The following is a 13,127-nucleotide window of genomic DNA, read 5'->3' on the forward strand; positions in this document are numbered from 1 at the left end:
CAATGAATGCATGGATAGGTAAAACAACAGGTCGATGTCTCTCTCTCTTTATCTCTTACCCCTCCCCCCCATCCTCTCTCTCTTTATCTCTTACCCCTCCCCCCCCATCCTCTTTCTCTCTAAAATCAATTAAAAAAACAAAAACAAAAAACAAAAAAAACCCCACTTACCCAGAATCATCTAAGACTTGTTTCTGGCTCCCACCCAGAGCAATATCTACTCAAAAGATTAATCTTTTCCTAAATCCAAAGTTTTTAAAACTTTAGAATATAAGAACCAGAAAAGTCAGTAAAGGCAAGTAGTCCAGTCACCTCACTTTAAAAGAAAACAGGCTCAGAGATGTGGGGGGTAGTTTTGCCAAAATCAAGCTGTGAGTCTGGCAGAGCCCAGCCTTGTGACTATAGTTTCTGCACTAAAGAGCCAGTGTTCATGACCACTGATATTCTGGGCAGAATGTCCCACATAAGAGCTACAGACATGAGCATACAGGCCCTGCCTGAGAGAATTTTAGAATCCACTAGATTTCTTTAATCCATTTGAATTGTTTCAATGAGACAGAGAAAGTAAAGCTTTTGTTCTAGGCTTTCTCTCTCATATCACCTTGCAGAGTCTAAATCCAGAAGAAAATAGCATATTGTGGCTTCAGAATGGGTGATCTGTTTTCTCCCTTGTTCTAAACTGCCGACTAGCAGATGCTTATAAAGTTAAATGGCATGCAGACATACAAAGATGACTCTACCGTTGACTCTCCTCAAGATTTCTTTTCAAAAACAGATTACTAAGAAAACATATAACTGCTTTCTTTTCTTCTTCTTTAAATGACTTTACATTATTTGTGATCCTTTATTTTTAGGACACAAAGATAAAGCTGTATGGGGTAAAGTGGGTGGGTTTTTGCTTTATAAAGTCAAAGATCTGTCTTTGCTGCACACCTTCCCAGTGTTAATCCCACAGCTAGAGCCCCAGGGAGGCATGTTACCCTGGGGCAGGCTGAGCACATTCTCCTTATAGTATTCAGCTCTCACCACTGAAGTTTCCTACTCAGAATGCATTGTGCCTCCCGTGTTCTCACCTCCAGATTTAATATTTCTTTACTGGTGGCAGCTCCTTTTCTCTCCCCTCTATTTGAGTGGTTAGGTTAGTCAGTCACCTCATCCCTACTTGATAAATGAGATGGACTGAGGCAGACCGACAAAAAGTTCTCTCTACCTCCCAGGTCTCTCAGAGAGCTCCCCACAGGGCAGAAACTTGTATACATGCCTTGCCTGGAAAAGAAGGCCTCAGCTGCTAGAATGTTCTGTTGAGAAACGTGCATGGAGCATAGACCTTAAAAGAAATGAGACTGCAGGCCAGAAAATAATTTTAATGCCCAGTAGAAAGGACCAATCCACTTTGTCTTCTCCTTGCTTTTGCGCCTTCAACTTCTCCTTCCTATGCCTTTGAGAAGTTGGGAGGAGCTGGCCATGTTGCTAGTGTGGCTGTCCATATGGAAGAGTCTCATATTAGCTTGCTCCCAGATCTGGAGAAATGTTAGTATCCTTTAGATCTTGGAGTAGATGTGAAACGATAAAATAATTCACATGTGGTTTATTGCCTCTGCTGAGCCCATCGCCTTCCTCCTTAGAGTCCCAGGGCAACTGCCTCATCCTCAGACTCAGAGAGATCCAACGTTGCTTTTAAAGAACCTGCAAAATAAATACTTCATGAGGAAGGATGAACTTCTTGGGAGTGGGGAAATAGGCAAGAGAGAAGAGCCTGGGTCTTTGAAAAGTAACTCCTTGCTGGTTAAGGAACAAGAGACTAATGGAAGGAAGAGGAGGGTGAAGGGAGGAAGGAACCAGGAAAAATGCACCTTCTCTGCTGAGCGGCATCCTTTGCTGCTATTCATGTTGATATTCTTCATGGAGATGAGGGTGATGCTGTTTTTCTCTCCATTGACTGTGGAGCAGCTAGGGGTAGGAAGGGAACGTGGGTTATGGATAGGAGGAGTGGGAGGCAATGTGGGGATCAAGGAACTCTGTGGTAATTGTTGAAACTTAGTCCTCTGTTTTGGTGGTGGACCATAATGAAGTGAGTGTATTTTGAAGACTTGTATTTGCCTGATCGGTCAATGGTTCCCAGTTTGAAACCCTGAGGTTGCCAGCTGGAGCAAGGGCTCGCCAGCTTGAGTGCAGGGTCACTGCCTTGAGTGAAGTATCATCAATATGATCCCAAGGTCGCTGGCTTGAGCAAGGGGTAACTGGCTCAGTTTGAGCCCCTCTGCACCACCTCATTAAGGCATGTATGAGAAGCAATCAGTAGACGACTAAAGTGAAGCAACTATGAGTTCATGCTTCTCACTCTTTCTCTCTCCTCTCTCTCCCCCTTCCTCTCTCTCTTAAAATAAAAAGGCTTATATTTAAATATTTGTCATACTTCCTACTGCTTGTGTGAAATCTTTTTTATACTTCCTCCTGCTGTGTGATCTTGACCAAGTTATGACCTCTCTTAAGTCTCAATTCTTAAATGTATAAAATGGAGTAATTTCTGCTTTGAAAATTGATCTAAGATTTTCAGATAATATTACCAAATATCTACTGCAGGGTTTGGTACATACAAGGTATTCAATAAGTGGATCCTTAAATAAGTCTCTTCATGTTTTAGGGGTATGTTAGAATCTGAGTCCCTACACTTTTCATGAAGGTTATAGGCACTTAGCTCTGAGACTGAAGAGTTCTTAGTCCATCTCCTGCCACCTGATTGCTTCCTTTCATGTCCGCCCCTGTCCTGCCCCCGCCCCCCAGCTCTGGGGTGTGCACTCCTGTGTGTGTGTGTGTGTGTGTGTGTAGAGGCAGGGAGTGTTGGTTCCCTCTTGGAAGGGAGACTGAGAGGACAGATAGATGATTCCGACTTACACCTCTGACAGTCCCTCTGACAGTCATACCTTTCGGATAGCCCCGTACTCCCGGGTTTCTGGGGATCTGTAAAAATCCAAAGGCACAGTTGGGGGTCACATGTTACTCAGAAACCCAACCTGCCCTCAGTGTCCACCCAAGTAGACCCCCTATTTCATCTAATGGAGCTGATGTGCCATTCTAGTCCTTAGCCCCCAAATCTAACTCTGGATCCCTCAGTGAAGAGGGGCCAAGGGAGGCCCTGAGGGTCAGGCACATACCTTCAGATTCCTTGTTTTTCCGACATTTAAACCTTAGGCTGACCACACTGACCAGGACGATTACCACAACCACCAGGATGACAATGAAGCTGATAACACCTGAGCAGGGAAAAGGATGGGATAAAGGGGAGGCGGATGAGGGGACAAAAGGCATAAACGGGTTCAGATTCTCTTCCCAGTTAAGTGCTGTGTAGACAGGCTTCAGAGCAAAGTAAATTCCCCTTCTCTGCTGAATGAATGAGCTCTCAGCCTGCTGCCCTGGCCAGAGTGAGCTCCATAGCCCGTCTCCATCCTCCCTTAAGAACCCAGCAGAGCCCAGGAGATCTGACTAGAGTCAGTGGAGGCTTTTTCTCACCAGAGCCTTTTTTGTCAGCTAGTCCCTCCTAGCACACATGGGTGAGATTTGAACTTGTGTTCCTGGACCCAGAGTCCAAGTCAATTGGGGGGGTCCCCCCCCCACTTTCTCCTCCCTCTCACCAAATGCAGCCACAGTGAGCACTGTCTCTGACGTAGGGCTTGGCAGAATGGTGAAGACTTCTCTTGTCCTTGGGCTCATGGTGGCTGATTTGAGAGTAACATTTTGAGAGGTATCTAAAATGGAGTGGTAATGGGTACATCAGTGAAGGACTTACTCAGCCTACCAGAGAGAGCTAGCTCCCCTCCCACTTCCTCCAGGTAAAGGACTGCAGAGAGAGCTCAGTCCTACAAAAAGGACATCCTCCCTGGCCTTCTGACCAGGTTGCATGAGGATGGAGGTCAGAACTGGGTGTTGTGGGATCACGTGACTAGATTGCTGGTGTTTGTGTTACTAGTTCCAGAGGACTCCAGAAAGTTCAGGATGCTTCCCTCATTATGCTCTTCCCACCACCTCCCTGGAGCTAAGAGGAAAGGGGCTTCTGCTGCAGAGATAGGGAGATAGGCTAGGCAAGGTAGAACCTGTGTTTTGCCAAGGATGGAAGAGGGAGGAAAAAAGGGCACTGGATGTTTGTCCCCAGGCACTGATCTAACAAGCCAGCCTGCCAGTTAAAGAGCGCAAGTTTCTGGCCTTCTTAAAAAGTGGTATGGTCACCCATCTTGAACTCACAGCAGTGCAGGCCTGACTGTTGTTCATTTCCTTGTCCTCAACCCCCTCCTAAATAAGTCTAGGTGTATAAAAATCTCAGAGCCAAGGGGTAGGATGAGAGAATGGGTCAGGGTGCTCTTTGTGTGACGCTGCTGCTGCTGCTGCTGCTTGGGATACCTGTGCCCAAGCCATGGCCAGCAGGCCAAGGTGGAGGGTATCCACCCCCACCCAACTTTTTTCCTGTGCTGCTGGGTGAAGACCAATCTGCCCTGAGAAGCATGTAACCCTTTCCCAACCTTTTCTGTCTTCCTTCCCATTATTTTGGGTTCTCCTAACCCTCCTTTTCCCTCTCTGTTCCTTTATCAATCCCGAGTCCAGACTCCTTCTACCTTCATTGTGACCAGGCCCAAGTCCCTGTCTGTACTCCCCACCAATCCTATCTCATTCTCTCCAGACCAGGGTGCCACTGATGTGGACCCTGGCATTGCGACCCCTCATTATAGAGCCATACCTAGGTCCCTAGAAGAGAAGAAGAAGGAACCCAGCCTGATGTGACAACATATTTCACTGCCAGCCGCAGATACTTACCAAGTCCTGATGTGTACTGCTGTGTCTGGGACTGAGTCAGCCCCAGCAAGGACTGGGAGTGATCATCCATAGTGCTTGGCCTTGGTGTCACGGGTTTACTGGCTGCTCTGGAGACCTGTGAGGCCTTCTCTGTAGTTGCTGTGGATTAGGAACCATGTGTGAACCTGCTTCGGGCTTCAACCAGCTTGTACAAGGGAGGGCTCTTTGGTCCAAAATCGTTCTTTTCATTCTTGCTTTCAATTCAAGGAGCCATCCTCTCTTTCACCTCTGGGTCTTTACCTGTACAGTTCCCTCTGCCTGGAATATACCCTACCACCCCACTCTTCACTCCGCAGTCTTTGTTAGGTTAACTCCTTCTTGGGCCTCAGCTTTGGAGCTGGCTCACCCTGGGATGTCTTCCCTGGCCCCCAAGTTGAAAGTGGCTGACATTTCTTTGGGCTCCAAAAGCACCTTCTGCTTATGCCGATAACAACCCTCTCACCCCACTTTGTAATTGTCAGCGTAAGGTCTTGTTTACTTGTCTGTTCCCTCACTAGTCTGGTTCTCCTTTAGAGCAGAAACTGCGTCTGCTTCTTCATTGGGCCCTCCCTGGATGGAATTTGAATTCTGAGTGGGGTACCTGGGGTACTCCTCCTGGACAGAGGGCTTGGGTTGTTGGGATCTGAGGAAGGGCTGTCTCCTGCAAGGACATAGGCAGAGGGGGAGTTGGAGGTGGGGCAGATTTGATTAACACCACACTTCTGACCCATAAGAACTCTTGGGCTACAACCAAGTCTGAAGGGATGGGCAGGGTACTGGGTGGGGGCAGGGATTGGTCCCTTGGCAACCACACTCACCCGTGTTGGAAGAAGTTGTCTCTGTGATCAGACTTAAACTGACAGCTCCTGAAACAGAACATCTGAGGCTGAGGATCTGTTGCCTCCTATTGTTCTGTCTGCCTTTCTTCTCTGTAACTGTTTTTTTTAGTCTTTTTTCCTACCCCATCCCTGACCCACAACCATTCATTTTTCTTCTCTTTCAAGGCAGGTTAGACTGGGCCAAGCTGAAAAATGTGCCTAGATGCGCTCAGCCTTGAAGGTCCTGAGAGCTCTGGTCGCTCCCCTAAATCTGTGCATAACAGGACCTACAGCTTCTCTCCCCCTTACTAAGCTCCCAGACCTAAATGCTGGAGGAGGCCCTTTGTGTTTGGTCTTACCCTGAGGGTTAGAGGGCTGCATTGTCGTGGGCTGGGAATTGTGGCCTGCAAGAGAAAGCAAAATGCGTAGACTAGCTTTGTGGATCTCCTGCCCAACACAGAGCCCCCAGAAAAACTGAGTCTATTGGCTTTCCAAGCCTCCCATTCTGCCAGAGGTCTAAAGGATGTGGCTCCAGCTTCCGAAGCTGGCTTCCTCTGAGACTGCAACTGAATAGCACCATCGCCCACCACCTCATGATTCAGTGTCTCAGAGTCCTTTCCTGTCTCTTCAGTCCCACATTGGTTTTATACCAATTTGACACAATGTTAGGGAAGGCTATTTTAAACTAGTGATATGTCCAAGGATAGAGGACCAGTGACCTACTAAGTCTAGACAAGGACTTCAGGTCTCTAGACTAATGTTGATACTATGCTATGATTGAACCATCCATTTCCCCCTGTGAACGTTGTCATGTTAGTCCTGCCCCAAGGGAAGGGGATGGATGTGATGAATAAGATGAGTTAGGGATTGGGGTTGGTGTCTGGGCTACCTCTCTACCCTCCTCCAGCTGGAGGTAGGGGCCTATACAGGAAGCAAGTTCTAAGGTATATAGTATAAGATGCAGGGAGGCTCTAGAAAGAGTAATCAACTTACTCTCACAGGCAGAGGCTTCTCAGAAATGGTTGTTGTTGGCCAAACCCAGGGAAGAGGTTACTATTGAGAAGCTCCCATTAAATTGTTTTATAAGTACATGTGTATACTTGCCAGCCTCTATGCAGATGTGTCTGTGTTCCCATATATGTGTCCCCTGTGTCTGTGGGACCTTAAAGGTCAGGTTGTGTTTGCTCATATTCCACAATGAAATCATTCTTGAAACCTGTGAACAATGTGGAAGGAAAACGTGGGGAAGTGGAGCCGCCCAGCTGGGTTCCCGTTTCTCCACTGGCACTGGGACTGCAGCCGCTGGCCTGGCCCTCCTGTTCCCTCGGCCCCTCATCATCAGGGAAGCCCCAGGCTAGGGCCTGGGTGAACAGAGGCGGCTGGGGGCCAGGAGCCCGCCCAGCCTGTGGCAGCCTGCTGCTCTGTTTGTTTGCCTTAGCCACTGCCTTCCTCCACAGGGCTATCACTCGGATAGTGTGGAATTAATTGTTTCCAATCCTAAGCTTTCCCAAACCTGTGCTGTGTTTTTCCAGGTCACTGTCTCTTATCACTTTATTCCCTCATTGGGTGGGGGGCTGGTGATGGGGGGTGGTCAAGGGGAGAGTTGAATATTGTAGGTGCCCCAAGATAGAGAGAACATTTTCCAGCTGGGGAATGACCCTTCTAATCCAAGGCATGTCCTGAAAACACCTGTCAGTTGATGAAGGGTGTCTGAGGTACCGTATAAGCTCTATAAGGTTACACTTCAGTTTTTAGCGGGAGGGCACAGTGCCTGCCTTTTCTCATTTATCTGCAAACAGAACTAGTCTCTGGGAAGGAGTTCCGAAGTCATAAGCTCCAAGTCCCATTAGCTGCTTTTTGTTTCCTGCCCCCTCCTTCTACTGGAACTTTTTGTCACCAGGAGGCTCCTCCATGAATGGAGGAGGGACTTAGGGAGCATCTGTGTTTATAGGCCAGGGTGCCTCTGACCCTGACACCCAGACAACCAAAGAACACTGGCCACTGGGATTTCTTATTTTCCTGTCTCCCCTCCCTAATCCCCACCTGCTTCATTTCCGTCCAGCCTCTCTCTCCTCCCCCTCCAGCACCACCACCACCACCATCCTGTTTTCCTCAGCAGCATACCGTAGTAGTTAAAATCATGGATTTTGGGGTCTGAGAGGCTTGAGTTCAAGTGCTGACTCTGTTACTTACTGACCTGGGCTTTAGTTTTCTCTTTGTAAAAATGCAAGTGATTTTAATACCTCATAAGTGGTTGTGAGGGTAAAAAAAATGCATATAAAGTACTTAACACAGTGCACAAAATGTAGTCCATGCTCAATAAATGTGAGCCACTCTTAATGTTGCCCCATTCTCTCAAATCCTGCAAGTTTCAAGTCTGCTCTACCCTGACTGGTATATCCACAGTCAAGTCTCTTTGTGGGCCTGACTGTCCTCAAAGGGAGTCCTTCATTTGGGGAGACACCTAAATGAAGGAGTAAGTGCTCTGAGATATTGGATAAGAGGTTGGGAAGGGAAGCTCAGAGAAGCCTGAGCCTATGAAAATGCCACCTCATGAGTCTCGCCTTTTAATCTCCGCTGCCACTGCCGTTTCTGCAGTTTCTACAATAGCCTAGTCCCCCAGCCCCAGATCAAATATGTGACTGTCCTCTGGGAAGGTGGGGTGGGTGCTGGTTGACCTGAGTTCTACTTTCAATCCATAGACTTTTTTTTGTTGTTGTTGTTGCTATTTTCTGAAGCTGGAAACAGGGAGAGACAGTCAGACAGACTCCCGCATGCGCCCGACCGGGATCCACCCGGCACGCCCACCAGGGGTGATGCTCTGCCCACCAGGGGGCGATGCTCTGCCCATCCTGGGCGTCGCCATGTTGCGACCAGAGCCACTCTAGCGCCTGGGGCAGAGGCCAAGGAGCCATCCCCAGCGCCCGGGCCATCTTTGCTCCAATGGAGCCTTGGCTGCGGGAGGGGAAGAGAGAGACAGAGAGGAAGGTGCGGCGGAGGGGTGGAGAAGCAAATGGGCGCTTCTCCTGTGTGCCCTGGCCGGGAATCGAACCCGGGTCCTCCACACGCTAGGCCGACGCTCTACCGCTGAGCCAACCGGCCAGGGCCAATCCATAGACTTTTAAAGAAATGTTTGATCACCCTGGCTGGGTGGCTCAGCTGGTTAAAGCATCATCCTGATATGCCAAGGTTGTGGCTTCAGTCCCCAATCAGAGCCCATACAAGAATCAACCAATGAATTCATAAATAAGTGGAACAACAAGTCATTGTTTCTCTCTCCCTTTCTTTCTCTCTAAAATCAACCAATCAAAAGTTTATTAAAAAAACAACAAAAGAAATGTCTGACCTCTCCAGGAGGCAGAATCTTCTGGTACTTGGGCCTTCTCACCCACCACCAGGAAAGGGCACCCCCCCCACCACCACTCTTGTACTCTCTTCTGCTGCTTTGAGCACAGGGTCACGACTCTTCCACAGAGGACTTATGGAAGGTGAGGTGGGGGTGGGGAAGGAATGACCGAAGGGAAGTTGCTGCCCTGTGAGTCAGAATCTCCTGGATCTCTCATGGTTCCCAGCAACTGCTCCCTAATTAGAGGACCCCTTATGAGCTTCTTCTCCGCTCATCAGCTAACAGAGGCTGCCCTGAGAGGTGTGCTCAAGTCACCTCCTCTGAAGATCATCTCATCGAGGCCCCTGGTGAGGATGTTGAGCACATCCTCTTGGGCAGATAGGTCTTTGTGTCTAACTTGAATGCCTCTTGATATGATTTAAGCTTAAAGTCAGTATTTGGAATTCCCAGGTTGTTACTCCCTATATGAAAGAGGACAGTATATCACCTGTAAAGCCCAAGGTGCAGACAGTTTTGTGCTAGAATACCCAAGAAGGAGCTTTAGGGCCTCAATCTCACACTAAGACAGTCACTCTAAGTCACACTAAGACCCCACATTTCAGGAGACCAGCCTTTATGGGGGCCTCCTGGAAATCCTGGAAATTTTCCCACAAAAAGGTTTAACCTTATGCTACTTGACCCTTGTCTGGTATGACTACCTCCCAATCCAACTGATCCCTTTCACAAAAGGTTCTGGAATTTCCCTTGAACATAGCCCTAGATGGAGAGCTGGACGTGTGGTGTGTGTCCTGTAGGAGGGACAGGCCCGGGACTGCCAGCCTGGGGAGGAGAGCTGCTGAAAGACGTGGCAAGTGCCTCTTACCTTGGAGTAGGAGGAAGCCGAGGATCAGCCAGCACAGCTGCGTCGCTCTAACAGTCCCCATGTCAGCTGGGTCTGTGGTGGGCAGGCAGCCGCTCTGTGGAGGCTCTGTCCATAGTGGAGAAGAGAGAGGGAGTGCTGGGGTAGGGAGGGGCTGGGGGCTGACCAGGAGCTTCCTGTCAAAGAATAGAAGGAAACAGATTGGGACGAACTCCAGGGGCCCTGCTCAGCCTGACAGCCCAGATGAGGATGTAAGGCTGAAACATCAGCGACTGCGCCCTGGGCTGCAGTGCTCAGGGACTCCGGTCTCCCGCACTCTGGCCCTCTCCAGGGCCTGTGCTCAAAGACAAGTGGTAGCAACCCACACACACCGTGCCCCAGCCCCTCTCCCTCTGGTCCCTCCACGCACCACCTAGAGGTTTCCCTGCAGTGTAGCTCCAGTCCCTCCCCATGCTGACTTCAGACTGATTGAGCCTTAAAGCTCAGCCCACCAGCCGCCCATGCTCTGTCAACAGAATTCTCCACATTCCTCTCCCTCCTCGGGGCTGCCAGTGCATAAAGGACTCCCAATGTTTTTCATCATTGTTATTATTATTATTTTTTTTAACAGGAACAGAGAGAGACTCAGAGAGAGGGATAGATAGGGACAGACAGACAGGAACGGAGAGAGATGAGAAGCATCAATCATCAGTTTTTCGTTGCGATACCTTAGTTGTTCATTGATTGCTTTCTCATATGTGCCCTGACCAGGGGGCTACAGCAGACTGAGTAACCCCTTGCTCAAGCCAGCTACCTTGGGTCCAAGCTGGTGAGCTGTTTTTGCTCAAACCAGATGAGCTCACGCTCAAGCTGGCGACCTCGGGGTCTCGAACCTGGGTCCTCTGCAACCCAGTCTGATGCTCTATCCACTGCGCCACTGCCTGGTCAGGCTCATCATTGTTATTTTTATTTATTTATTTATTTATTTATTTATTTTTAGATAGAGGGCAGAAAGAGAGAGAGAAAGAGGAGGAGAAACAGGAAGCATCAACTCATAGTAGTTGCTTCCCATATGTGCCTTGACTGAGCAAGCCTAGGGTTTCGAACCAGCGACCTCAGCATTCCAGGTTGAGGCTTTATCCACTGCAGGTCAGGCTCATCATTGTTATTATTAAGAGAAAAACAAGAGGCCCACATTCCAAGCATCCTTCCCTCGGACGCCCTCCTCTCACTTTGGAGTCAGGTCTTCCCTGTGCTCCAGCAGCATCCTTGTCCTTAGCATCCAGCCAGTGGATGCATTGTCACTTTTTTCAGTATCCTTAGGACCTGACACAGTGCCTGACATACAGGTCCTCAGCACATATTTGTTAAACTAAACTTAAAAGATTTAGAGCAGAGAAATGTTACACACCATCCTCTTTACTATGATTATCATTGTTGTGGATTTCCTTCTATCCTGTGATAATATGCATACGTACCATATTTCCCCATGTATAAGACGCATCTTAATTTTGGGGTCCAAAATTCGGGGAAAAAATGTATTACATAAAGTTATTGAACTCGTTTTTTTTGTTGTTGTTTTAATTGTGGTGGTGGGGGGAGAGTTTGATATTTTTCCTAAGTGAGAAGTGGGGAGGCAGTCAGACAGACTCCTGCATGCACCCAACTGGGATCCACCCAGCATGCCCACCAGGGGGCATACTCCATCCCTCTGGGGCGTCGCTCTGTTGCCACAGGAGCCATTCTAGCATCTGAGGCAGAGGCCACAGAGCCATCCTCAGCGCCCAGGCCAACTTTGCTTCAGTGGAACCTTGGCTGCAGGAGGGGAGGAGAGAGAGAGAGAGAGAGGAGAGGGGAAAGGGTGGAGAAGCAGATGGGCGCTTTTCCTGTGTGCCGGACCAAGAATCTAACCCTGGACATCTGCACACCAGGCTGACGCTCTACCGCTGAGCCAACTGGCCAGGGCCTGAACTCAAGTTTTATTCATCATTAAACAATAAACACAAAGACAAGCGTGAAAAAGCGGGAAATGCAAGTAAAAAAATCTGCAACCACAGTATAAGACGCACCCAGTTTTAAGACCCCAAATTTTTCGAAAATATGTGCGTCTTATACATGGGGAAATACAGTATAATCATTTTATGATTGGTGTCCTTTGTCCCTTATTTTTTAATAAATATTTTATTTTGAAGCATCATAAATGTTTAGAACGTACATTACACAGAGTTTTTTCCCTTTGAACCATTTATAGTAAATTGCCAATAGAATGGGCCATCACCCCCGAAGTGTTTGAAATGTGTATATTTCCTACAAACAATGACAGTATCCTATATAATCGCAATACAGCCATAAAATTTAGGAAATTAACACTTTGAGTAGTGAGTTTTTTGTTAACCTTTTCAGTGAGGACGTACATGAACATTCATATTACTCAAAGAGTTAATATATTAATACCACCTAATCCTCAGGTCGCATTCATACTTTGACTGTTATCCCAAGAATGCCCTTTATAGCAAAAAGGTCCAGTCCAGAATTATTCATTGTGTCTCTCATTTGTCTCCTTCAATCTGGAACAGTTTTTAGTCTTTCCTTGATTTTTATGATGTTGACATTTTTAAGGGTTACAGTCCAGTTTGTAGAGTCTCCCTCTTTTGGGTTTGTTGAACATTTCCTTGTGATTAGATTTAGGTCATATATCTTTGATGGGGATGTCACTGAAGCAATGCTATGTTCCTCTCTTTTTAAGATTTTATTTGTTGATTTTAGAGAGAGGAAGGAGAGCAAGAGGGAGAGAAAAGTGAGAGGGAGAAGCAGGAAGCATCAATTCTTAGTTGTTTCTCATATGTGCCTTGACCTGGCAGGCCCAAGGTTTTGAGCTGACAACATCAGTGTTCCAGGTCGATGCTTTATCCACTGTGCCACCACAGGTCAGGCTGTGTTCCTTTTTTTGTAATCTATCAACTGGTGCATGATTTTGATTTGTTCTATTACTAAGGATGTTCACTTGATCACTTGCTTAAGGTGGTGTCTGCTAGTGTCTTAGTTTCCTGACAAATTGCCATAAACTGGTGACTTGAAACAACAGAAATGTATCCTCTCCCAGTTCTGGGGGTCAGAAGTCAAAATCAAGGTATTGGCAGAGCCACACTCCTTCTGAAGATTCTAGGTAAGAATCCATTCCTTGCCTCTTCCAGCTTCTGGTAGCTGTTGGCATTTCTTGGCATTCCTTGGTTTGTAGCTGCATCACTTCAATCTCTGTCTCTGCTTTCACATTGTCTTCTCCTGTGTCTTCTCCTCTGTGT

General features: G+C 47.7%; 1 protein-coding gene across 5 annotated transcripts; it reads right to left on the reverse strand.

Moving 5' to 3' along the window:
- Window positions 1-1,343: 1,343 nt before the first annotated feature.
- Window positions 1,344-10,179, reverse strand: ECSCR (endothelial cell surface expressed chemotaxis and apoptosis regulator). 5 transcript variants are annotated; one of them, XM_066341686.1, is made up of 10 exons: window positions 9,850-10,179; window positions 6,001-6,045; window positions 5,642-5,689; window positions 5,425-5,484; window positions 4,806-4,943; window positions 3,632-3,745; window positions 3,155-3,253; window positions 2,924-2,960; window positions 1,853-1,949; window positions 1,344-1,685 (listed from the first exon to the last, which is right to left on the reverse strand). In XM_066341686.1, the coding sequence occupies exons 1-10, from the start codon at window positions 9,908-9,910 to the stop codon at window positions 1,677-1,679; spliced, it is 708 nt and encodes a 235-aa protein (XP_066197783.1). In that variant the 5' UTR covers window positions 9,911-10,179; the 3' UTR covers window positions 1,344-1,676. The 5 variants fall into 5 exon arrangements, with proteins under 5 accessions (XP_066197783.1, XP_066197784.1, XP_066197785.1 ...); XM_066341687.1 differs by lacking the exon at window positions 6,001-6,045; XM_066341688.1 differs by lacking the exon at window positions 5,425-5,484 and having other exon boundaries at window positions 9,850-10,102.
- Window positions 10,180-13,127: the final 2,948 nt, after the last annotated feature.

The sequence above is a fragment of the Saccopteryx leptura genome, chromosome 6 (genome assembly GCF_036850995.1).
Source record: "Saccopteryx leptura isolate mSacLep1 chromosome 6, mSacLep1_pri_phased_curated, whole genome shotgun sequence".
Lineage (NCBI taxonomy): Eukaryota > Metazoa > Chordata > Mammalia > Chiroptera > Emballonuridae > Saccopteryx > Saccopteryx leptura.